The 27,756-nt window shown below is 36.2% G+C and overlaps 1 protein-coding gene across 2 annotated transcripts in view; it reads right to left on the bottom strand.

Moving 5' to 3' along the window:
• POLQ (DNA polymerase theta) overlaps positions 1 to 27,756 on the bottom strand; it is a 162,584-nt gene that overhangs the window by 115,098 nt on the left and 19,730 nt on the right. For both annotated transcript variants that reach the window (XM_044252248.1, XM_044252249.1), the window contains 3 exons: positions 25,152 to 25,294; positions 23,263 to 23,467; positions 22,806 to 22,948 (listed from right to left, as the gene is read on the bottom strand). In XM_044252248.1, coding sequence (XP_044108183.1) covers positions 22,806 to 22,948; positions 23,263 to 23,467; positions 25,152 to 25,294 — 491 coding nt within the window. The remainder of the gene's footprint in view (positions 1 to 22,805; positions 22,949 to 23,262; positions 23,468 to 25,151; positions 25,295 to 27,756) is intronic.

The following is a 27,756-nucleotide window of genomic DNA, read 5'->3' as shown; positions in this document are numbered from 1 at the left end:
TGATACTCTATGTGGAAAACCCAAAAGATTCCACTCCAAAACTGCTAGAACTTATACAGGAATTCAGTAAAGTGTCAGGATATAAGATCAATGCACAGAAATCAGTTGCATTTCTCTACACCAACAACAAGACAGAAGAAAGAGAAATTAAGGAGTCAATCCCATTTACAATTGCACCCCAAACCATAAGATACCTAGGAATAAACCTAACCAAAGAGGCTAAGAATCTATACTCAGAAAACTATAAAGTACTCATGAAAGAAATTGAGGAAGACACAAAGAAATGGAAAAATGTTCCATGCTCCTGGATTGGAAGAATAAATATTGTGAAAATGTCTATGTTACCTAGAGCAATCTATACATTTAATGCAATTCCTATCAAAGTACCATCCATCTTCTTCAAAGAAATGGAACAAATAATTTTAAAATTTATATGGAACCAGAAAAGACCTCGAATAGCCAAAGGGATATTGAAAAACAAAGCCAAAGTTGGTGGCATCACAATTCCGGACTTCAAGCTTTATTACAAAGCTGTCATCATCAAGACAGCATGGTACTGGCACAAAAACAGACACATAGACCAATGGAATAGAATAGAGAGCCCAGAAATAGACCCTCAACTCTATGGTCAACTAATCTTCGACAAAGCAGGAAAGAATGTCCAATGGAAAAAAGACAGCCTCTTCAATAAATGGTGTTGGGAAAATTGGACAGCCACGTGCAGAAAAATGAAATTGGACCATTTCCTTACACCACACACAAAAATAGATTCAAAATGGATTAAGGACCTCAATGTGAGAAAGGAATCCATCAAAATCCTTGAGGAGAACACAGGCAGCAACCTCTTCGACCTCAGCCGCAGCAACATCTTCCTAGGAACATCGCCAAAGGCAAGGGAAGCAAGGGCAAAAATGAACTTTTGGGATTTCATCAAAATCAAAAGCTTTTGCACAGCAAAGGAAACAGTTAACAAAACCAAAAGACAACTGACAGAATGGGAGAAGATATTTGCAAACAACATATCAGATAAAGGACTAGTGTCCAAAATCTATAAAGAACTTAACAAACTCAACACCCAAAGAACAAATAATCCAATCAAGAAATGGGCAGAGGACATGAACAGACGTTTCTGCAAAGAAGACATCCAGATGGCCAACAGACACATGAAAAAGTGCTCCATATCACTCGGCATGAGGGAAATACAAATCAAAACCACAATGAGATATCACCTCACACCAGTCAGAATGGCTAAAATCAACAAGTCAGGAAATGACAGATGCTGGCGAGGATGCGGAGAAAGGGGAACCCTCCTACACTGTTGGTGGGAATGCAAGCTGGTGCAACCACTCTGGAAAACAGCATGGAGATTCCTCAAAATGTTGAAAATAGAACTGCCCTATGACCCAGCAATTGCACTACTGGGAATTTACCCTAAAGATACAAACGTAGTGATCCAAAGGGGCACGTGCACCCGAATGTTTATAGCAGCAATGTCCACAATAGCCAAACTATGGAAAGAACCTAGATGTCCATCAACAGATGAATGGATCAAGAAGATGTGGTATATATACACAATGGAATACTATGCAGCCATCAAAAGAAACGAAATCTTGCCATTTGCGACAACATGGATGGAACTAGAGCGTATCATGCTTAGCGAAATAAGTCAAGCGGAGAAAGACAACTATCATATGATCTCCCTGATATGAGGGAGTGGTGATGCAACATGGGGGCTTAAGTGGGTAGGAGAAGAATCCATGAAACAAGATGGGATAGGGAGGGAGAGAAACCATAAGTGACTCTTAATCTCACGAAACAAACTGTGGGTTGCTGGGGGGAGGGGGGTTGGGAGAAGGGGGGTAGGGTTATGGACATTGGGGAGGGTATGTGCTTTTGGGTAAATTGGAAGGGGAGATGAACCATGAGAGACTATGGACTCTGAAAAACAATCTGAGGGGTTTGAAGTGGCGGGGGGTGGGAGGTTGGGGTACCAGGTGGTGGGTATTATAGAGGGCACAGCTTGCATGGAGCACTGGGTGTGGTGAAAAAATAATGAATACTGTTTTTCTGAAAATAAATAAATTGAAAAAAAAAATAAAAGAAGTACAACATCTAGAAATGTATTTTAAATTGTTGTAATGAGCACTCATTAATGTTGAAACAAAAATTGTTCACTTTTGAAAGACCCCCAAACTGAATATGTAAGCACTATTTCAAAACCTATTTTCACAAAGGGCATCAAAATATTCAGAAAGATCATTTGTGAATAATGAAACACCATTTCAAAGTTAGTAAGAAAACTATAGAATGGCCCATTTTTCAGTTCTCATATTATTAGTTTAATAGATTTATTTAAAAATCTTTCTGATCTTAGCAAACTCAAACCCAAAGAACAAATAATCCAATCAAGAAATGGGCAGAGGGGTGCCTGGGTGGCTCAGTGGGTTAAGCCGCTGCCTTCGGCTCAGGTCATGATCTCAGGGTCCTGGGATCGAGTCCCGCATCGGGCTCTCTGCTCAGCAGGGAGCCTGCTTCCTCCTCTCTCTCTCTCTCTCTGCCTGCCTCTCTGCCTACTTGTGATCTGTCTCTGTCAAATAAATAAATAAAATCTTTAAAAAAAAAAAAAGAAAAAGAAATGGGCAGAGGACATGAACAGACATTTCTGTAAAGAAGACATCCAGATGGCCAACAGACACATGAAAAAGTGCTCCATATCACTCGGCATCAGGGAAATACAAATCAAAACCACAATGAGATACCACCTCACACCAGTCAGAATGGCTAAAATTAACAAGTCAGGAAATGACAGATGCTGGCGAGGATGCGGAGAAAGGGGAACCCTCCTACACTGTTGGTGGGAACGCAAGCTGGTGCAACCACTCTGGAAAACAGCATGGAGGTTCCTCAAAATGTTGAAAATAGAACTGCCCTATGACCCAGCAATTGCACTACTGGGAATTTACCCTAAAGATACAAACGTAGTGATCCAAAGGGGCACATGCACCCAAATGTTTATAGCAGCAATGTCTACAATAGCCATTGGAAAGAACCTAGATGTCTATCAACAGATAAAGAATGGATAAAGATGTGGTATATATACACAATGGAATACTATGCAGCCATCAAAAGAAATGAAATATTGCCATTTGCGACGACGTGGATGGAACTAGAGGGTATCATGCTTAGCAAAATAAGTCAAGCAGAGAAAGACAAATATCATATGATCTCCCTGATATGAGGAAGTGGAGATGCAACATGGGGGGTTAAGGGGGTAGGAGAAGAATAAATGAAACAAGATGGGATTGGGAGGGAGACAAACCATAAGTGACTCTTAATCTCACAAAACAAACTGAGGGTTGCTTGGGGGAGGGGGGTGGCGAGAAGGGGGGTGGGGTTATGGACATTGGGGAGGGTATGTGCTATGTGAGTGCTGTGAAGTGTGTAAACCTGGTGATTCACAGACCTGTACCCCTGGGGATAAAAAATATATGTTTATTTAAAAAAATAAAAAATTATTAAAAAAAAATCTTTCTGATCTCTTGCTCTGATTCACCGAAAGCAAATTTTGAAAAGAGAAGAAACTATAGAGCTTTTCATTTTCTATTAAGTATCATCTACATACCCAACATCAATAAAATATGACAGCCCTGAACCTGAATATGATAGCCTTTATACTATTCCTACACGTTGTCTAGGCTATCAGCAGAACAATCACTAAAATCAGCAGGAAGGAAGATCAATCAATGAAAATAGGGATGTGAATTTAAATAAAATACCTGAGAACACCAATTTACTTTCACATATTCTCATCTAAAAAGCCGTAACACTTTTAAAAAAATAAGTATATAAGTAAAATTGACTAAAGAAGGATATATTTCATGAAGCTAGTGATCATTTCTGCCTTCTTAGGCACCTGGAAATAGTCAACTAATATCTACTGAACACCTACTATATACCCAGACACCTTCTAGATGCTGTGTCTATAGTAGTGAATAGGTGCTCTGATGATTTTAAAAAGGAAACAAATGATAAACAAATAAATGGCCAAAATAATTGCATAACATGGTAAATGCAAGGAGGCTATAGAAGTGATTTTGTGATTAGGGGGAGGGTACTAATTTAGCTTCCACATCAAGGAAGGTCCAGGAAAGTTTCTCCAAGCTGAGACCTCAAAGATAAGAAGGAGGCTGCCAGGGGATAACCTGAACACAAAGAATTTCAGACAGAGGAAACAACAAAGTATCAAAGTGTTTTGGCAAATACAAACTTTAGCTTGGTGTATTAGAAGTGCAAAAACAGGGCAGCTCTATCTGGAGCCCACATAGCAAAAGGGAGACTAATGGGAGATGAGATCAGAGAACAAGTTAGACAAGAGGGCAAATTTGAATTCTATCCTAAGACTAATGGAAAAAGCTACTGGAAGTTTTGTTTTGTTTTTTGCTTTTAAGATTTATTTTAGAGAGAGAGAATGCGTGCATGGGGGGAGGGGCATAGGGACTCCATTTGGACATTTGGGCATTTGGACTCCATGCTGAGTCCAAAGCAGGGCTTGATCTTACAACCCTAAGATCAGGACTTGAGCTGAAACCCAGAATCAGAGGCTTAACAGACTGTGCCACCAAGGCACCCCTGGAAGGTTTTAAAGAACTTTCAGGTGGCTGTGCACAGAAGGAAAAGGAGGGAGGCAAAAGTGGAAGTAGGATGTATCAGGAGCTATCATTATAATCTACGTTAGATATGATGAGTTTGGGATTAGGATTAAAAGTGAAAAATGGAAAGAAGTAGTCAAATTGGAATATACATTTGAAGATAAACCTTAAATTACCAGCTTTTGGACTGGGTAAGACTAGGGTTAAGACAGAGAGGGGCTCTGTTTTTGGCTTGAGCAATTTATACAGACATCTCTAAAACTGCAAGAGGAACAGATTTGGGTGGGAAGAGCTCCATTTTAATCATTGTTTCTTTTCTGCTATGGATATCAACTAACTTCAGCCCTTATGCACAGGGAGATTAATATAATGGTACAATAAATTGCACATTTATCATGTGCTTTAATGCTTGCTTCCTGACCAGTATCATTTTGCAGCTCTATCCATGACGTAATTTTTGTCAAATTACATGGACGCTTCTAACAACTTAAAGGTACACAGATGTGTTTGTTTTTTCACACCATTTGCCCTCCAGATGGAATTATATTTAATTTACTCTTATATTATTTATTGAAATTATATTTAATTTACTCTTATTATTAGAAGTGAATAACCCAAATCAATGCTTGAAATCAAAGCTATCAGAGTTTTACCTATTCCTGGGGATCTGAAAGATCACAATGACCTACTAATGATTCTGATGTTTTGTGTCAGTGTGAAGCCTATAGCACTGAGGGTAACAAATTATTTAATTACATAAATGGTAAGGCTCAATCACTCAGTATCAGAAGTTCTCCAGGCCAAACATTATTACACCAAAGTACACACTGGGAAGTATCACATGCCTATCTGTAATTAAAATATAGTTGGCTTTTATATTTTAACAATAACAGTGAAAATAATAACAATAACAACAACAACAGTTAACAATTCCATGAATAAATACTACAGACCTGAGTATCTAGGCTTAGTGCTTTATCTACTGGACCTCATTTAATCCTCAAAAAACCCAACTCACAGTTCAGAAAACTGAGGATCAAAAAGCTTAAATCACTCGACCAGATCAAACATTAGGTAATGATGGAGCCAAGATTAGAATGCAGACAAGCTGTTTCTTTCATTTATTCATTCAGATATGTATGCATTCACTAAATGATTCTTTTTCTTAAAGATATGCCACTGTAGGTGAAAGATGGCTGCAAATTGTCACTCTACAAATTGGGAAATAAAGTCCATTTCCTCTTCTCTGAAACTGGGCTTGCCTTGTGACTTAATTTGACCAGTGGAATATAGTAGAAGTGCCTAAGTCACTTCCCAGGCTCAGGCTAAGGAGATCTGCAGATTTCTGTTATCACACCTTTGGAAAATTCTTGGGACTATTCTGTCACAGAGAAGCCCAAGCCACATGAGAGACTACATGGAAAAAAAAAACTAAGATATTCCAGTTCATAGCCTGAATAGGTAGGCCAACATCAAATGCCAGCTATGTGTGTAAACCACCTTGAAAATCCCTGGCCAGTAGAACATCGTGATCACGCTGGCTCCAATCAACACCATATGGAGCAGAAGAATAACCCAGAAGAGTCCAGTCAACCCACAGAATAGGGAAAGAATAATAAATGATCATTGTTTTAAACCACTATGTTTAAGGGTGGTTAGATATGCAGTGATAATGAAAGTGCCACAGTAGTTTTCTTCAAAGGAAAGTATTAGTTATATAGCAAAATGCAACTCTAAAAAGAAAATACATGAAGAGATTGCTTTGCTCTCATGGCTGCATATGTTTTTCTAATACTCACAGCCCATTAAAGTAAGAAAATCAGGATAGACCATGGCCTTTTTCCTTCACTTACTTGTTCAATCACTTATTCATTCATTCACTTATTCACTTATTCATTTTTACATTCATTCTGCAATTATTTCTTGTTCTGTGTGAGCCTCTGAGTTAATCACTGTGGGTGAACAAAGAAACTATGTAAGACTTTTGTTTTTAAGAACTTTTTAATCTAAAGAAGAGCTTCCCTATGACCCTGCAATTGCACTCCTGGGTATTTACCCCAAAGACACAGATGTCGTGAAAAGAAGGGCCTTCTGTACCCCAATGTTTATAGCAGCAATGGCCACAGTCGCCAAACTATGGAAAGAACCAAGATGCCCTTCAATGGATGAATGGATAAGGAAGATGTGGTCCATATACACTATGGAGTATTATGCCTCCATCAGAAACGATGAATACCCAACTTTTGTAGCAACATGGACGGGACTGGAAGAGATTATGCTGAGTGAAATAAGTCAAGCAGAGAGAGTCAATTATCATATGGTTTCACTTATTTGTGGAGCATAACAAATAGCATGGAGGACAAGGGGCGTTAGAGAGGAGTAGGGAATTTGGGAAAATTGGAAGGGGAGGTGAACCATGAGAGACTATGGACTCTGAAAAACAGTCTGAGGGGTTTGAAGTGGCGGGGGGGTGGGAGGTTGGGGTACCAGGTGGTGGGTATTATAGAGGGCACGGCTTGCATGGAGCACTGGGTGTGGTGAAAAAATAATGAATAATGTTTTTCTGAAAATAAATAAATTGAAAAAAAAAAAAAAGAAGGAGAAGGGCTGAATAAATACTTTTGGTCTATTGACTCTTGCTCATTCCACAAGGATTAAAGTGGAATTTAGAAAAGTTAAGGAAAGTAGAAAAAAAAAGTAGGAGAAGCCTAATTTACATTTTTAAATTTTGCTTTTGGTAACAGACTACAAATTATGGACTATAAACTGTTTTTAATATTTATATTTTATTTTGCTTTATTTAAAGATTTATGTATTTATTTTAAAGAAAGAAAGAGTTTGAGTGAGCACAAGAGTTGGGGGAAGGGCAGAGAGAATCTTCAAGCAGGACTCTCTGCTGAGTGGGGAGCTTAACACAGTGCTCTATCCCACAACCCATGAGATCATAACCTGAGCCAAAGCCAAGAATCGAACAGTTAACAAACTGAGCCACCTAGGCACCCCAGCATTTATATTTTAATACTTTATTCTTACCCATAAGATGTTAACCCCTTTCCCCAAAAAAGTAGACATAAAAGGAGTATATATTAAATTACTTTTGCTCTTCTGCTTGGTTCTCCTTAAATGTACTGACTAACTTCCTAATCTATCCTGAGCTTCAGTTCTCTTAAATGAACAGGTGAGATGACTCTAGCTCTATCCACCCCAAGAGACTGCAACATGCAAATGATAATATGGACATAAATTTATTAAATTTTGGCATTGGGGTCAACACTTACTCACATGAACATCTCATTCATTCAGTGAAAATGCTCCCTTTTTTACAAGTGATATTTTATGCACAAGTAAGCAAATGATTAAAGAAAAAAAATAAAAATCACTACCTAAATATAACTAAACAATGTCTCCCCAGATTTAAATGTTTGATCCTAATAGATCATATTACTCTGCCTCCCTCGCCTCAAAACTGGATGTGTGATGCAACTGAGTCAAAGTCTACCATCTAAGGGTTTTTAGATTTAGAGCTAAGGGAGGAAGGGCTTAAAATCTGAGTCACTGAGACAAAAGAATTTGAATCAAATATTGCTAGCATCTCTTCCCTGCTATAAGAAGAAAGACTGGGTCTGAGGAGGAAGGGTTTCAACTAGGTAAGGGATACAATCAAGTTGGTGACTGGGGTTAAGGTATCATACATCTCCTTTATTCTAACCAAGGTCATATTTTTAAGATTAGAGATGCTTTTATCCTAAGAGAGTAATTGTCCAAACAATTTACAAAAGTTTCAGAGAACTTCAATATACCTTTCATGCTTTTAATTTTTTTATTCAAAACTCTTTTGGTTGCAACCAAGAGAAATTAAATTCAACTTCTATTAACTTGAATAATAAAAGGGAATTCATTGGCTCACATAACTTCAAAGTTAAAGGCTATTATGGCTTCAGGCATGGCTGGATCCAGGAACCCAAGTAAGGTTATCAGGATTTATCTCTCTTTCACATCTACAGGAAAATAAGAGATCCACAGAGAAAAATAAAAGTGAGGAAGAGATCAGTCCTGACAAAGTCACTTGGATCCCCTTCCTGACCATATACGAAGACAGGCTTTGTCTCACCCTGTCTTTTTAATTTCTATTTCACAACATGTTATCCTTCCAGATGCCACAAAACAAGTTCAAATCTAGAGAAAGAGTCAAGAAAGGGAGGATAGAATTTAGTTTGTTATATGTTGGCACAATAGCTAATACATCTAACCCTCAACAGATGCTCAGAAGTCCTGAGCCCAGAAGTCTTATTCATTAATACTAAAGAAATAATCTTACGCATTAGCTGCACTGAATATGTTACAGGAATGGAGAAGCACTGCTATTTTGATAATCAACTCAAAAGAAAATTAAATGTACTAATGAAAACTACCACTATTCATCTGTCTGGCTGCATGTAAAGATAAAGCCAGCTTAGGGCGCCTGGGTGGCTCAGTGGGTTAAAGCCTCTGCCTTTGGCTCAGGTCATGAGAGCAGGGTGCTGGGATTGAGCCCCGCATTGGGCTCTCTGCTCAGCAGGGAGCCTGCTTCCTCCTCTCTCTCACTCTCTGCCTACTTGTGATCTCTGTCTGTCAAATAAATAAATAATATCTTAAAAAAAAAGAAAATAGACTACTGAGCGTACAAACTGGATTCTACAGACTCAAAGAACTTTAATCAGACTTATTAATCTCAACATTCTGAAGCTAAGTACAATCTTAAGTATTTTCTCATTTCCAAGAAAGAATCAAGAGAAGAGAAAAAGGAGAGAAGGAAAGGAGGAATCAATATTCATAACCACTGTATTATCTAAAATACCCAGGGTTCAAAAACAAAAATAAAAAATATGAGACATACAAAGAAATGGGAAAGTGTGTCACAAGGGAAAAAGCACAAAAGAAACACCTTTGAGAGGCTCCAGATGTTGAGAATGTCAGACTTCAAAGCAGACAAATATGGTCAAAGAACAAAAGAAAAACATGTTAAATGAAGTAAAGGAAGGTATGATGACAAGGTCTCATCAAGTAGAGGATAAAAATAAAAGGAAAGAAGTGATTTTTTAAAAAATGGAAATCCTGAAGGTGAAGAGTATAATAACTTAAGAAATCACTATAGAGCTCAGCATTAGATGCAGGTGGGCAGAAGAATGTGCAAATACAAAGAAATATCAATAGAGACCATGCAAAAAAAACAAACTGTAATTCCTCTGCCATTCCTTAATGAATTCATTTTTTACTTAAATAAATGTTCTCTTTGCTCTTTTTAGAGTTAACAGAGCAAAACTGTATTGGAGCAAGGAAATGACAAGAGATAGTAACCAAAATCCAAGGAGCCAAATAAAGAAAAACACAAATATCAAGAATTTTAATGTAACAAACTCTACAAATATACATTTTTCTCTCTTCTTACCTTCTTTAAACACATAAAATTACATAAATAATAACAATATACTATTAAGTATGTGACACCTACAGGTGTGCATGTATAACAGTAATAGCACACAAAAAGAGTAGTGCTATATAAGAATTATGATTCTATATCTCACTGGAATTAAGTTAGTATAAATTTTAAGTTGTATTGTAACCCCTTGAGTAACAACTGGGAATAACCAAAAAATAGAGAAAAATTACTTAAATACATTAAAATGCTATATTAAGAAATATTCCCTTAATTCAAAAGAAATTGGTAAAAAAAAATAGAAAAGTACAGGAGAACAAAAAGGACATAAGAGATATAGAAAATAAAAAGACAAAACACAGATGTTACTTTGTGTTACTAATAACTTCAAATATGAAAGGGTTAAATAACCAAAGGTAGATTAACAGACTACATAAAAAAACAGAATCCAACTATGTTTTCTGTAAGAGACACAATATAGATACAAAAATATAAATAGGTCAAAAGTAGAAGGAATGGAAAAGGGAAAGTATCATGCAAACTACAACCATAATAAACACAGAGTGGCCATACTAATATCACATAAACAGAATGTTAAAAAATGTTAATAGAAATATGAGGAATCTTCTATAATGATAAAAGGATCAATCCATCAAGTATATATAATCAGCTATAAATATATACAGGATGCCAAAATACATGAATAAAACTTGAAAGAAATGAAGAGAAAAACAGACAATTCAAAAATAATAGTTGAAGATTTAAATACCCTAACTTTCAAAAACAGATAAGACAACCAAGCAGAACTTAGTCTTCTAAGACAACATTCTAAATCAACTAGACGTAACAGACATCTATAGAACTCCATCCAAGAAGAGTGCACATTCTTCCTGAACACACAGAACATTCTCTGGCATATTGTCATATTCAGGCAATAAAACAAGCTTCAGTATATAAAAGTATAAGGGTACCTGGCTGGCTCATCAATGAAATGTGTGACTCTTGATCTCAAGGTTGTAGGTTCAAGCCGATTTGGTATAGAGATTACTTAATATATACTTAATATACACTTAATATACACTTATATATGTGTGTGGGGGTGTGTCTGTGTCTCTATTAAAATTAGACAACAGGGGTGGCTCAGTCATTAAGTACCTGCCCAGCTCAGGTCATGACTCCAGGGTCCTGGGGACTGAGCCCTGCATCAGGCTCCCTGCTCGGCAGGAAGCCTGCTTCTCCCTCTCCCACTCCCTCTGCCTGTGTCCCCTCTTTCACTGTATCTCTCTCTGTCAAATAATTAAATAAAATCTTTAAAAAAAAATCAGTCTTTTAAAAAATTAAAAATTAAAAAATAAAATAAGATGTTGCTGTGGCTGATATAACAAACAGCATGGAGGACATGGGGAGATAGAGGGGAGTTTGGGGAAATTGGAAGGGGAGGTAAACCATGAGAGACTATGGACTCTGAAAAACAATCTGAGGCTTTTGAAGGGGCAGGGGTGGGAGGTCGGGGTACCAGGTGGTGGGTATTATAGAGGGCACGGATTGCATGGAGCACTGGGTGTGGTGCAAAAATAATGAATACTGTTATGCTGAAAATAAACAAAAAATAAATTTAAAAAAATAAATAAAATAAAATTACACGTGTTTCCTGACAACAGAATGAAATTAGAAATAAATGACAAAAAAATTTGGAATTTATAATGTGAGAATTAAGAAACTATTAAATAACAATGGGCTAGGGAAAAATCATAACAGAAATTGCAAAATACCTTGAAATGAGTGAATATAGCAAATGAAAACATTATATACAAAATTTATTACAGGATGCAGAGAAAGTATTATCTTCAGGAAAATGTATAGCTATAAATGTCTATATTAAAAAAATAAGGTCTCGGGGCATCTGGGTGGCTCAATGGGTTCAGGTATCTGCCTTCGGCTTGGGTCATGATCCCAGGGTCCTGGGATCGAGCCCCACAAAGGGCTGTCTGCTCAGCGGGGAGCCTCCTTCCTCCTCTCTCTGCCTGCCTCTCTGCCTACTTGTGTCTGTCAAATAAATAAAATCTTGAAAAAAAAAAATAAGGTTTCAAATCAATACCTAATCTTCCACATTAAGACACCTGCAAGTAGAAGGACAAAGTAAAACCAAAGGAAGAAGGAACACAATAATAAAGAGCAGAAACCAATGAAGTAGAAAGTTAAAAAAAAAATAAAGAAAAATCAAGTAAAAGAAATTCGTTCTGGTAAAAGGCAAACTGAAGCACATAAAATTTAGCAAGAGTTTATTTGAGCATACATTAATTTGAATTGGACAGTGCCAAAACATGGGTCATTGGTCAGAAGCCCTCTACTAACAGGAGAGAAGAGCAAAGTTGTTTTTTTTTTAAAGATTTTATTTATTTATTTGACAGACAGAGATCACAAGTAGGCAGAGAGGCAGGCAGAGAGAGAGGAGGAAGCAGGCTCCCCGCTGAGCAGAGAGCCTGATGCGGGGCTTGATCCCAGGACCCTGGGATCATGACCCGAGCCGGAGGCAGAGGCTTTAACCCACTGAGCCACCCAGGCACCCCAAGAGCAAAGTTTTTATAGAGAAAATACTGAAGTGAAGCAAAGCAAAGCAAATATTTGATTGGTTAGAACTTAAGCACTTGCCTTCTTTGGGGAAACCTCATTAGCTGTTTGTGATTAGTTTTTCTCAAGTTTAAATTTCTTGGATTAGAGTGTACTGTTTTGGTTTGCTTATGTAAACTACCAGGGCATCACCTCAGTCAAATGGCCTTCTTGTTTAAACACTTTTAACAGTGCTTTAAAAAGAGCAACAAAATTGAAAAGTCTTTAGCTAGACTGGTCCGGAAATGAAGAGAGAAGACTTAAATTACTAAATTCAGAAATGAAAGAAGGGACACCACTAGTGAATGAAAAGAGGGGAAATAAAAGTATTGGGGGTGGGGGTTATAAGGAAATAATGTGAACTGAATACCAACAGATGAGATGAACAAATTCCTGGAAACATACAAACTTCCAAAAGTGATTCAGGAAAAAACAAGATATGAACAGATCTATTAGAAGTAAAGAAAATGAATTAGTAATAAATTTACTCCAAAGAAAAGTGCAGGCCCAAATAGCTTGACTGGTGAAATCTATCAAATGTTTAAATTAGAAAAAACAGCAATCTTTCACAAATCCTTCCTCAAAACCACACAAAGTCGTCATGAGAAAAGAGAACTACAGACAGTATATCTAATAAATATAGGTAAAACAATCCTTAGTAAAACATTAGCAAACCAAATCTAGGAACAAATAAAGAGTATTATATAAATAACCAAATGGGATTAGCCCAGAAAATCTAAGATTAATATCTGAAAATCAATTAATACACTATATCAATAAAATGGACAAAACCACATGATGCTCTCAACAGATGCAGCAAAAACACTTGACAAAATCTAACAACCTCTCATGATAAAATCACTCAACAAACTGGTAATAGAAAGGAACTTCCTCAACCTGATAAAAGACCTGCAAAAAACCCATAAGTAACACCAAGACTAATGGTGAAAAACTGAGTACTTTTGCCCCAAGATAAGGAACAAGATTTTTGGCTATTATAAGTAATGCTGCTGTGAACATTCATGTACAAGTTTTTACATGGATATATGTTTCACATTCTCTTGGGTATATCCCTAGGGGTAGAATTGCTGGATTATATGGTAACTTTATTTTTAACATTTTGAGAGTTTCTACTGTTGCTACTGTTGCTACTCCTATTCCGTATTTTACTGGAGATTCTAACCAAGTAAATTAGGAGAAAGAAAAATAAATAAAAGACATCCAGACTGGAAAGGAAGAAGCAAAACTATCTCTATTTGCAGATAGCATGATCTTGTATATAGAAAATCCTAAGGAATGCACAAAAATACTATTAAAATTAATGAGCAAGTTTAATAGGTTACAGGATACAAGATCAATATAGAAAAATGTTTTTCTGTATAATTTAATAAACAAACTGTAAATGTGATCAAGAAATAAGTTCCATTTATGATAGCATGTAAAAGAATAAAATGCTTAGCAATAAGCTTAACCAAAAAATACAAAACCTGTACTATGAAAACAAAATTTTTGAAAGTCCTAAATAAATCAAAGAGAAAGCCTATCTGCAAGGACTGGAAGACTTAATATTGTTAAGATAGTAATATTTCCCAATTTGACCTACCAATTCTGCACAATCCCTCAAAATTAAGCTGGTTTCTTTGTAGAAATAGGCAAGATGATCCTAAAATTTATAAGGAAATGCTAGTGACCCAGAATGGATAAAACTTTTTTCCAAGAATACAAAATTTACTTGCCATAGAGAGAGATCACAAGTAGGCAGAGAGACAGGGAGAAGCAGGCTCCCCGCTGAGCAGAGAACCCCATGCGGGGCTCGATCCCAGGACCCTGGGACCATGACCCGAGCCGAAGACAGAGGCTTAACCCACTGAGCCACCCAGGTGCCCCCCAAGAATACAAAATTAAAGGGCTCATATTTCCTGATTCCAAAACTTACTACCATGCTACAGTGATCAAAAAAGCACAGTATAAACATAAGGATAAATACAGATCAATGAAATAGAATTGAAAGTCCAGCAGTAAACACTCATATTCACAGTCAATTGATTTTTTACAAGGATGACAAGAGAATTAGTGGACTTGCAGCAAATGGAGCAGGGATACCTGGATATGCATATGCAAAGGAATGAAGTTAGATTCTCATCATACATCAGTCACAACAGTCCAAGTGGATCATATGTGTCAATGTAAGATAAAACTGTAAAACTCAGAAGAAAAAAGGAGTGCATCCTTGTGACACTGAGTTACATAGTATATTTCCAGATATAACACCAAAAGAAAAAAAAGTTGATGAACTGACCAAAATTCACAACTTCTGTGCTTCAAAAATCATTATCAAGAACATGAAAAGACAACCCACAGAAGGGAAGAAAATATTTCCAAATCTTATATCTGAAAAAAGACTGTATCCATGATATATAAAAAATACTTATCTCAATAATAAAAAAGATTTTAAAATGGCAGAGGATCTGAATATTTTTCTAAGATATTCATATGATCAATAAACACAGGAAAAGATGCTCAACATCATACCCATTAAGGAAATGCAAGTCCAAACTATAATGAAGGAGCACCACATACTCATCAGGATATATTCGAAAAGAGAAATAAAAACAAGCATTGAAGATGTGAAGAATAGGAACCCATGTACACTGGTGGTGGAAATGTAGTATTATCCAGATGCTTTTGAGGAATTTGGAAACTCTCAAAATGTTAAAAATAAAGTTACCATATAATCCAGCAATTCTACCCCTAGGGATATACCCAAGAGAATGTGAAACATATATCCATGTAAAAACTTGTACATGAATGTTCACAGCAGCATTACTTATAATAGCCAAAAATCAAAAATATACGAAATGTCTATTAACTGATGAAGACATGCAGTACACCCATATAGCAGAATATTATTCTGCAATATAAAGAACTTAAGAACTCTTACATGCTTTACATCACTTTCCATGGTTTTAGTTATCCACAGTTAACCATGGTCAAGATGATAATGAAATATCAGAAGGTCAGTAGTAGCTTCATAATAAATCACAATGCCTATAGCATTCACCTAACTTCATCTCATTCCATAGGCAATTAATCATCTTACATCATCACAAGAAGGGTGAATACAGTAAATAACATATTTTGAGAGAAAGATCACATTCATAAAGCTTATTATGTTATAATTGTTCTATTGTTGTTAATCTCTTACTATGTCTAATTTATAAATTAAACTTTATCATAGGTATAGGTATAGGAAAAAACAAAATATGAACAGGGTTCGGTACTGAATGTCAGTCAACCACTGGTGGTCTTGGAATGTATTCCCCACTGATAAGGAGCGACTACTATACTAGAATAAATTCCAAAAGGAACATAATTCAAAAGAAGGGAACCATACTCAATTACCTGAAGAAATGTGAGAGAATGCCTTTATAATCTTAGAGAAAGAAAAGCAATTCTCACTGATACAAAAGCTCACATATTCAACTACATTTTAAAAAATATGAGGTAAGGGTGCCTGGGTGGCTCAGTGGGTTAACCCTCTGCCTTTGGCCCAGGTCATGATCTTAGGGTCCTGGGACTGAGCCCCGCATCAGGCTCTCTGTTCGGCAGGAAGCCTACTTTCCCCTCTCTCTCTGCCTGCATCTCTGCCTACTTGTGACACCGCTCGCTTGCTCGCTCTCTCTCTGTCAAATAAATAAAATCTTTTTAAAAATGAGGTAAAATACACAATAAATAGTCAAAGCTACATAAAAAACTAGGATAAAAATACTTACAACTCATACCACGAAGCACTACTCTTCTGAATATATAAAATAACCTTTAAAACTTAAGAAAAAGATCAAAACACAAAAGAAAAATGAACAAAAGACATGGACAACTCATGGAGGGGGAAGCATACTGTCCTTTAACAAATGGAAAAAATGTTCCATTTCATTCATATTTTAAAATATAATTAAAACTATACTAAAAAGTATAAAGCTTGATGATATACTCATCAGGTTGTGGAAAAAATACTCTCATATAGTGCTGTTAAATTGGGAAATGATAGAAATCTTAAAGATGGCAATTGTGCAAAACCAAAATTATATATGCCTTTTTAATTTATCCAGCAATTGTACTTTAGGGGGTCTTTCCTAAAGATACACCCCCATCAAAACTAAACAATATATGCACCAAAGTTATTCGCTGTAGCATCACTTGCCATAACAAGATACTGAAAACAATCCAAATGTCCATCAACAGAGAATTGATTGAATACTGGTATTCAATTGATTGAATACTGGTATTCAATCGATTGAATACTGGTATCCACTGTATAACAGTGGAGTTATACAGATATTTTTTAAAAGAATTAAAAATCTCCATGAACTGATATGGAGCCATTTCCAAGATATATTGTTAAGAAAAAAAGATGGTACAAAAAAGGTATATAGGATACTATCTTCTGTATAAAAAGAAGGTAGATTAAGAATATACGTATGTGCTTGCTAATATTTATAAAACAAAAAAAGGTACAGGAATATCTTATTTTATGTGCTTCACTTTATTGTGCTTCACAGATATTGTCTTTTTTACAGATTAAAGTTTTGTGACAGGCTTGCTTTGAGCAAGTTTATTGGCACCATTTTTCCAACAGCATTGGCTCACTTCATGTCTCTGGATCACATTTGGTAATTCTCACAGTATTTCAAATTTTCAAATTTTTTCATTATTATATTTGTTATGGTGATCTATGCTCAGTGATCTTTGATGTTACTACTGTAACTGTCTTAAGGTATCATTAACAACACCCATATAAAATGGTGAACTTGATAAATAATATGTGTCATCTGACTACTCCACTGACCAGCTGTTATCCTCTCTCTCTCCATCTCCTAGGGTTTCCCTATTCCTTGAGACACAATGATATTTAAATTAGGCCAGTTAATAACCCTTTAATGGCCTCCATGTGTTCAAATGAAAGGAAGAGTCCCACATCTCTTAAATCAAAAGCTAGAAATCAATAAGTTTAGGGAAGAAGGCATGTCAAGGGACACCTGTGTGGCTCAGTCAGTTAAGCATCTGTCTTCAGCTCAGGTCATGATCTCAGGGTCCTGGGACTGAGTCCAACACTGGGCTCCCTGTTCACTGGGGAGTCTGCTTTTCCCTCTCCCTCCTGCTCCTGCTTTCTCTCTCTCTCTCTCTCTCTCTCTCTCTCTCAAATAAAATGAATGAAATCTTAAAAAGAGGAGGAGGAGGAGAAAAAGGCATGTCAAAAGCTGTGACAGGCCAAAAGATAGTCCTCTTCTGTTAGCCCAGCTGTGACAGCAAAGGAAAAGTGCCTGAACCTTTAAATTAAAAGAACTACTCCACTAAACACACAAATGAAAAGAAAGTGAAACAGCCTTATTGCTGATGTGGAGAAAGTTTCAGTGCTCTGGATAGAAGATCAAAACAGCTACAACACTCCCTTAAGCCAAAGCCTAATCCAGGGCAAGTCTCTAACTCTCCTGTTCTATGAAGGCTGAGAGAAGTGAGGAAGCTACCCAAGAGAACTTGGAAGCTAGCAGATGTTGGTTCGTGAGGTTTAAGGGAACACGTTTAAATATAACATAAAAGTGCAAGGTGAAGCAGCAAGTGCTGATGTAAGCTGCAGCAAGTTACCCAGAAGATCTAGCTAAAATCATTAATAAATGTGGATATACCGAACAACAGATTTTCAATGTAGACAAAATAGCTTTCTAGTAGAAGCCATTTAGGAGTTTCACAGCTAGAAAGAACTCAATACCTGGCTTCAAAATTTCAAAGTACAGGATGACTCTTTTTTTTTTTTAAATTCTTTATTATGTTATGTTAGTCACCATACAGTATGTCATTAGTTTTGATGTAGTGTTCCAAGATTCGTTATTTACATGTAACAACCATTGCTCCATGCAATACATACCCTCCTTAATACCCATCACTGGGCCAACCCATTTCCCTCCACCCTTCTCCCTTCAGTTTGTTTCTCAGAGTCCACAGTCTCTCATGGTTCATCTCCCCACTCTGATTTCTCCCCTTCATTTTTCCCTTCCTTCTCCTAATGTCCACCATGCTATTCCTTATGCTGAAAGAAGTCAAGCAGGATGATTCTTAATTAGGGGATTATGCAACTGGAGACTTGAAGTTGACGTCAATGCTCATTTACCACTCCAAAAATCCTAAGCCCTTTAAGAATTATGCTAAATCTACTGTCCATGCTCTTTAAATGCAAGCCTAGATTACAGCAAATCTGTTCACAACATGACTTACTATTTTAAACCCAATGTTGAGACCTACTCAGAAAAAAAGACTCCTTTCCAATTACTGCAGATAAGGCACCTGATCACTCATGAGCTCTGACAGGCTATACTAGACATTTGTCTTCCTGCCTGCTAACAGAGTATCCATTCTGCAGTCCATGGATCATGGAGTATAGATGATACTTAAGCAATATGGGGTTGGAGTGCCAACTGCTCGTATAGCTGAAAATCTGTATATAACTTCTGACTCCCCCAAAACTTAACTGTTCATAGCCTACTGTTGACAGCAAGCCTTACCAATAACAGAAACAGTTGATTAACAAATATTTTATGCTATATGTATCACACACTGTATTGTTATGATACAGTTAGAGAAAATAAAATATTTACTATTGTTATATCCTCTTGTTAGATTGATCCCTTTATCATTATGTAATGCCTTTCTTTGTCTTATTAGTCTTTGTTTTAAGGTCTATTTTGTCGGATATAAGTATGGGTTCACTGGTCTTCCCCTCACCCCCACTTGCATGGCGAATGTTTTTCCATCCCTTAACTTTCAGTCTATATGCATCTTTAGGTTTGAGGTAAGTTTCTTTTAAGGAGCACATAGATTGGTCTTGTTTTGTTTTGTTTTGTTTAATCCATTCTACCATTCTATGTCTTTTGATTGGAGAATTTAAGCCATTTATATTTATTATTTTAGGCCATTTACATTTAAAGTAATTATTGATAGGTATATACTTCATTTAAGAAAATTGTACTTAATATATAAAATTGGTTTTCCAGTTGTTTTTGTGATTCTTCTTTGTTGTTCTTCTCTTGCTTTCTTTGTGAGTGACGAACATCTATAATGTTTTGTTTGGTTTTCTCTCTCATTATTTTTTGTGTATCTATCACAGGTTTTGGGTTTGTGGCTACCATAATGTTCATATATAATACACTAAGTAAATAGTCCATATTAATCTGATGGCCATGTTTTTTTTTTCTTCTTCTCTTTCTACTCCCTTCTCCACATTTTATGTACATGTCATAGTATATGTTATATTTTACATCTCTTTATTCATATTTTTCTTATCTAAATATGGCCAATTTCTTTTCCATCTAAAGAAGTCCTTTTATTATTTCTTGTAAGGCTACTTTAGTTTTGATAAACTCCTTTACCTCTTATTTGTCTGGGAAACTCTTTATGTCTCCTTCAAATCTGAATGATAATCTTACCAGGTGTAATATGCTAGGTTGTGAGATTTTCCTTTCAGTACCTTTTTTTTTTTTTTTTGGTCAGAGAGAGTGAGCACAGGCAGTCAGTGTGGCAGGCAGAGGCAGCGGGAGAAGCAGGCTTCCTGCTGAGCAAGGAGCCCAATGTGGGACTCGATCCCAGGACACCAGGATCATGACCTGAGCCGAAGGCAGCCACTCAACCAACTGAGCCACCCAGGCATCCCTCCTTTCAGTACTTTGAATATATCATGCCACTTCCTTCTGGCTTGCAAAGCTTCTGCTGAAAAATCAACAGGTAGTCTTATAGGTTTTCCCGTAGAGGTAACTTTGTTACTCTATTGCAACTTTTAGGATTCTCTCTTTATCTTTAACTCTTGATATTTTAATTAGTATGTGCTACAGTGTGGACCTCCTTGAGTTCATCTTGTTTGGAAATCTCTGGGACCTGGACGTCTATTTCCCTCCTTAGGTTAGGAAGGTTTTTCAGTTATTATTTCTTCAAGTAAGTATTCTAAACATTTCTTTCTTTTTCTTCTGAGACCCCTATCAGAAGAAATTGCTTGCTTTTGTTCAAAAGATTTCTTCATCTATCCTCCTTTTAAAAAAATCTTCTCTTTTTGTTGTTCAACTTGTGTGCTATTACCCTGTCTTCCAGATCACTGATATTTTCTTCTGCATCCTCTAATCTACTGTTGATTCCCTCTAGTGCGTTTTTTTTATTTCAGTAATTGCTTTCTTCAGTTCTGATTCATTCAATATTTTTCTATCACTTTATTGAAGTTCTCACTAAATTCTTTCATTCTTTTCTCCAGCCTAGTGAGTATTTTTACAATTGTTACTTTAAAATCTTTATCAAACATATTGCTTATCTCTGTTTCATTAAATTCTTTTACTGAGGTTTGTTTCTTGCTCTTTCTTTTGAAGCATATACTTCTATCTTCTCATTTTGCTTGACTTTCTGCGTCTGTTTCTATGGTTTAGACGAAATGGCTTTCTACTTCTCCTAAAGTTGAAGGAATTGTCCTGTGTATGGTAACCTCTATACAGACTGTGTATGCTTGATGACTTTGTTGGTTAGTTGGAGCTGTGGATATATATGCTAGTTACTCTTTTAAATTTTGACTTTTTACAGAGAAAAATTAAAGAAAAAATAAATTAAAAAAGAAAAAAACCAAAAGGAAGATTTAAAATAAAACAAGACAAACTTTTTAAAGTTAGGGGAAAAAAAAGTAAAAATTAAAAAAATAAAAGTAAAAACAACAATACAAAACTGCAACTTTTCTTCTGTGCTCCAGAACCACAAGACAGCTGGTATGGGCTTGTGGACCCTGGACTCACTGAGGTTGCAAGTTCATGGTGAGCCAGACCCTGTTCCAGTCTGAGTTATAAGGTGGAGGGGAAGAATATGCTCCCACAGTTCCTCAGCCCTTCTAAAATGTAGCATTTCTTCTGTCCCCCAGTGCAAATGGAACTGCTGTGGCCTTCAGAACCCTGGGCTTACTGGAGTCACAAAGTCTCTCTGATGATCTGACCCACCAGTTGTGGAGTCAGAACCCTCCAATTATGGCACCCAAACCTGCCCCTTACAGTGGACAAACCCTACTCTGGTCTGGACCCTCAAGGTGGAAGAGAAGGGAGCATTCATGCAATTCCCTAGCCCCTCTAAACTGTGGCTTTTCTTCTGCATGCCAGTGCTTCTAGGACTGGGGTGGTTCTGTGGGCCCTGGACTCACTGAAGTCACAAGTTCACTGAGGTAACCAGACATGCCCGCCATGGTGTCTGGATATTGCTCCAGTCCTGGCTTCCAAGGAGAATATAAACCATTTGATCCCTAGTCTCTCTGACCTGAAGAGCTTTCCCACACTTCCTCCACCACTTGGCAGAGTTCTAGTATTGTCTCCTTTATATGCTAGTGACTCTTTTAAACCATGCATTTTCTGTGCACAAGGACAGAGGGATCTGTTCCAGGTCCCTCAATACTATCCCTCTACACTGCAGCACTGGGGGGCACGGTTCCCTTTATTACCATATCTCTCTGTCTCTCTTGTTGTTCTCTGTCTATTCTGTCTTTTGTCATTTTGTAGCTGTTCAGTCAGCCCACATTTCTTCAAGAGGAATTAGCCTATTAATAGGTATAATATTGTGGGTTCCATGGAGAAAGTGAGTTCAGAGTCTTCCTACAGAACTCTTAGGTATAGTTATTTTTAATATGTCTCTCTTTAGCTTTTGTAGTTAGAAGTGATTTACATAATATCATTATATTCAGAAATCTGCATTTCACTAGAAATTTACCTTCACCAGTGAGTTTTATATATTCATGTGTTTTTACATTAATTAGCTTGAGTTTTACATTATGATCTTATCTTCAACTTCCTGTTATCTCAATTGTCCTTTAGTATAAAGCACCTCAAATACTTTTTGAAAGGTTAGAGAAAATTGATAAATAGGCAAATAAATTAAAAGGCTACTGTAACATTTAGCTTATTTTAAAACAATTTTCTTCTTACCTATCCTCTATCCCACCACTACTACCCCAGTTAAAATAAAAAACAAACAAGATGTTCCCTTAGGGTATCTTTAGTGCTCAGGATTCTATATAAGCATTTTCTCCCCATTTTCACAAACACAATAGTGAAGAAAACAGAACTTACCAGGTAAACAATATGCAGATCGTTCTCTAAAACAAAGCCCTTCATTGCTCTTTGGAGGTCAGCAAAAATATCTAAAGTATCAATTGGAGAAAGTGAAGAAGAAAGAGTTGCTGAACCAAGATGTGTTGGATGATACACCTGTCCTGGTTGGGAGTGAAAATAGGGAAATTATGAACCAATGTTAAAAATAAAATAAAACACTGTTTCTCTGTATTCTGTAATTAACCTTTTAGTATCTGATCAATTTTGCCCAATGCATGTATATTTATGAGCAGATTCTATGTTAATTGTCTGATGTTGCTAAATGCAACACTGACTTACTAAAACTGATTCATATACCACTTGAAAAACCAGTTTCCTTTTATACTGTTTGAAAAGTCAATTTCCTTTTACTCAACAGTCTTAAGTCACTAAAGATGAAAAAGTGAGTCAACTGCAACTAAGAAGTCACATTTACCTTCTGTTCCATCACTAGCTTCAGTAGTTTGGATGAATTCATTTTCCAGTAGCCAATTTACACAGGCCTCAATTGCTCCAAGTTGAACAGAATCTTGGTTCTTCTGAATTCCCAACTTCCCTTCTTTCATACTTGCAGCCAAAAATGTGCAAGAAGCATAAGTCTGCATTTCTTGTGATGTATTTGCCACTCCACCGACTATTATCTGTTAAGAGGTTTGAAATTTTTTGTAACTTTTCAATAAGACATGCAGGCCCTCATGGTATAAAAGAAGTGATTTTGTTCTCTTAAAATATTCTCAGCATTTTAATGCAGACTCTGATTCTTCCATTATTACTCATTGTACATGTAGGTAACACCTACTAACAACATCAAAAATTTCCTTAGAATTTTTAATGCTAGTATTGAATATTTCCCGCTCAGAAAGAAGAGGATGGGAATGGGTACAGAAAAAGTGAAGTTAGTTGTGCCTTATGGAAATTATCTTCCTACAACTATATTAAATACACAAATTAATTACATGTACTAATTTTTCCCTTGCCTTCTTCCATTTAATACATATTGAAACATACCAAATCATCCTAAACAGAGCTATCCTACACTTTTTAATGACTATAAAACATAGTTTTACTAAGATTTATTTAGTATTAATTTTGGTTATTTTGATTATTTCCAGTTTTTTCTTAATACCAATAATGCTATAATAAATATTGCTGTATATTTAAGCTGATGTAATTTCACATATACCTCCCTAGATAAAACTCTTAATTGTGAATCTACTGGCTAAATGGCTATATGTTTTTTTCTGGGGCTTGCCTGTTTTTTAATCTTAGTAGGTATGTCCAAGTAGCCCTCCCAAAAGAGTTTCAGCGGTATATGAGAATGCCTACTTTCTATATCCTTAATAACCCCATGGTATTACTTTCCTTTTTTTTTTTTTTTTTTTTTCAGATGGAGAGCTAAAGGGGAGTGGGGGGAAGAAAGTATGAGCACAGGTATCAGTACCCCCAGTACCAGCAATGAAGCCCAGAGCAAGGCATGCTGGTATATAAACAGAAAACTTCTCTGGAGGACACAAAACACTTAAAATAAGGAGGCTGGTTACCTTTGAGATTGTAAAGGAGAAAGTTTTATTTTTCACTTTAGATCTTTCCATGTTGTTTGAAATTTCTAAGCATGTCTATTTGTAATTTTTTTTTAATTTTTTAAAAAGATTTATTTATTTATTTATTTGGCAGAGAGAGTGAGAGAGCACAAGCAGAGGAAGCAGCAGGCAGAGGGAGAGAGAGAAGCAGTCACCCCAGAGGAAACAACAGGCAGAGGGAGAGGGAGAAGCAGTCACCCCAGAGGAAGCAACAGGCAGAGGGAGAGGGAGAAGCAGTCATCTCAATGGGCAGGGAACCTCATGCAGGATTGGATCTCATACCCTGAGATTATGACCTAAGCCAGAGGCAGCTATTTAACTGACTGAGCCATCCAGGCACCCTAATTTGATTTTATTTTAATGTTATAGGTATTATCTGGATGGAAGAACTACAGTCCGTTTCTGTCATCTTTTTAAATATTCTGAAAATAGGGGCACCTGGGTGGCTCAATTGGTTAAGTGTCAAGCTCTTGATTTTGGCTCAGATCATAGACAATAAAGTAAACCTAAAAAATAAAAAGAATCATCTGATATTTGGGTCTTAACCCACTGTTTTGAAATATACTGATATAGTACTAGCTATATTAAACTCCAGGAAATAACTTAAATACAAGAGATTCCAACTTAGGGAAACTATGAACTCATAAAGAAACACAAAGCTAAGATTTTTCTTCACATATTTAAGTTCTACCATCATATTATAAGCACAAAAGAGCAAACGGTAATTTAGTGAACTCGTTATTACCTCCAGAATAGCTCTTATCATGCTTGCAGTTACTTCTTCTCCTTCTTGTCTTTGCAAACAGCTACGAACAGGTTTTAGAGATCCCTGAAGTAGAGCTATGCCTTTTGATTTTTCAGAGTTCTTACAAACTAAGATACTCTCACCTATAACCAAAAAACCATACATTTATTATATATTGCAACGTATTTCCTTAAGATACCTGTCAAAGAGAATTTCAGTTGTCTTGTTTAAAAAGAAGTTAATAGATGATAGCCATTATTATGGTCATAGAATTATTGCTGATGCTTTCATTTTCTGAACTTTGAAGGGAATTCAAATATGCCAAAGTGCCATAAGGATTATTTTGACCTGAAGGCACTTAGGAAACAGAAAGAGCTCCTTGCCATCACCCTGCTTGTCTAGAACCAAGATAAAAATTTCTCTTTGTAAAGGTGTTCCTCTTATCACTTACCACTGAACAGAAAGTGAGCACCAAGGAGGGTCTCCATAATCCTTTCTAAATAATCCTTAACTGATGAAGTGTTAAACATTACATCTGAAACTAATGATGTACTCTTTGTTGGCTAATTGAATTTAAATTTTAAAAATCTATAACTTCCATTAGTTTCCAGTATATATTTACTTTCCTACAATTTACCACCCCTAAAAGCCCTAATCCCTTTTCCTTTGCCTTGTCACTTCTCAATTCTATCACCTTTTGTTAAAAGGGTAAAAAGACCCTAACATCTAACTGCTTCTTTGGATCTTCACTGTTTTTCTATAAAAGCCTCTGTGTATGCAAAAAATGAAAATACTAATATCAAATAAAATATGTAGGCCTTCTGTCCTATTAATCTGTCATTTGTCAGTTCTTGTTAATTAAGTATATAATAATAATAATAGAAGTATTTTGGAAATGAAAAAAACTGCAAATGCAAATTGCTATTCGTTATATATGACAATATGAATTCAAAAATATTTACAGAAACCTAGAAATCATAACATTCACTAATCTAAACACTTTAGGTTATTGTGACAATCAAAGGAATAAAAATATGTGATAGCACTTGTACATTATAAACATGTACAAATATTCAACTTATACAAACATAAATACTATTAAAGCAATTACAACTAGAGAAAACCATAATTTTTTTTCAGAAATGTATCCAATAGTAGGGGAAAAGATACAAGTAAGTAAGATGTTCAAGGGGCAAAAGGAAGGTCACTTGCATTAGAGAAAGCCAAAAGCGGCATTGTGGTGGAGTATAATAACCATTCTAGGCAGAAAGAAAATGCTGCTTTCCTAAGACTGACTGCCAAATTGAGAACAAAGACAAAATAAAGATAAGGGACTATAAACTTGTTGACTATTTATCCCAGATAAAATTACAAAAAGATAGGTGCCATCAGACAAACAACAATAAAAAAAAAAAACAGGTGAATAAAATGTATCACAAGGCTCTTGCAAGCACTACAAAATAGTCCAGCATAAGACAAAAAAATTACCTACAAAAGGTATCAACTAGCATTAGCAGCAAAGTAAAAATGTCACTTTGGGCTATACAAACCACTTTCAGGTTCTGATTCAACAAAATGGACAACCCTTTTTCAAGATGAAGCAAGATTTATGAAAATGTCCAAATTAATGGCAATATATACAGTTCAGGTTCCTGCGCCCATCCATCTGAAGAGGTTGTATCCATAACACAATAGAGAAGTCAATTAGAATCAATTATTACTATTAACTTACAAATCACTATTTTTGCACAAAGCACCAACATCTTATATGGGACGGTTCCAGGAATTCCACAGAAAGATTCAAGTATCATCTAAACAAAACACCATTAACTGTCTAGGAGACATTAAGATCATTTATAAAATGCCAAGAAGTTACAAAGATGCTACACAAACCAAAAAGCATCACAAGTATGCATATCTTTGTAATTGATATGAAACACAATTCAGACACTCCCCCATTTGGAAGCTGTGAGCAAGCTATATGGCATCCTGAAATGGAGTATTATACAAAGTCAAAATCTCAGAAGTTTCCAAGGCCTCAAAAGCAAAGTTATTGTGGTGTATTTTAGTTTTGTTAAATGTTGCCTAATTTAAGGCTTGATAATTTGGCCAGGGCACCAATCTTCCAATTATTCCTCCCCATGAGAAAGAGAAGTACAAGCTAATGTAGGAAGGCAAACAAAACCTCCTTATCTTCTGTATTACCTTAAAGGCCCTCTAACCCTAAAAGAAAAGCAGCTGTGTAAGATGAACTTACACTTCACTCTCCAGAGTTGCAAGTCTACTAAGAAATCAATTGAGGAAAGAACAGGGGGAAGCAAGTAGGAATAGAAAATGTTTTAGTGTCTTTCTCCAGCCTTCTTTAAACACATGTAACCTGCATATTTTACACATAAAGGAAGAGACAGAAGCAGGATAAACTTCTCTGATGTCTCTAATTGGGGAAATCCAATGAGTTGGAAGATTTTTTTTAATTGTTAGAATTTTTAGGTTTTAAAAGAGAGGCAGCCCAATGACCCTGAAGGGATTACAGGTAGATGAATCATTTGTTACTAGGGCTGAAACAGACAGCTGCTCTTTTGTTTTTACCTTTTTTTTTTTTTTT

Source organism: Neovison vison, chromosome 6 (assembly GCF_020171115.1).
Source record: "Neovison vison isolate M4711 chromosome 6, ASM_NN_V1, whole genome shotgun sequence".
Lineage (NCBI taxonomy): Eukaryota > Metazoa > Chordata > Mammalia > Carnivora > Mustelidae > Neogale > Neogale vison.
Note: the sequence above shows the minus strand (reverse complement) of the source record. Positions and strands in the feature narration are given on the sequence as shown.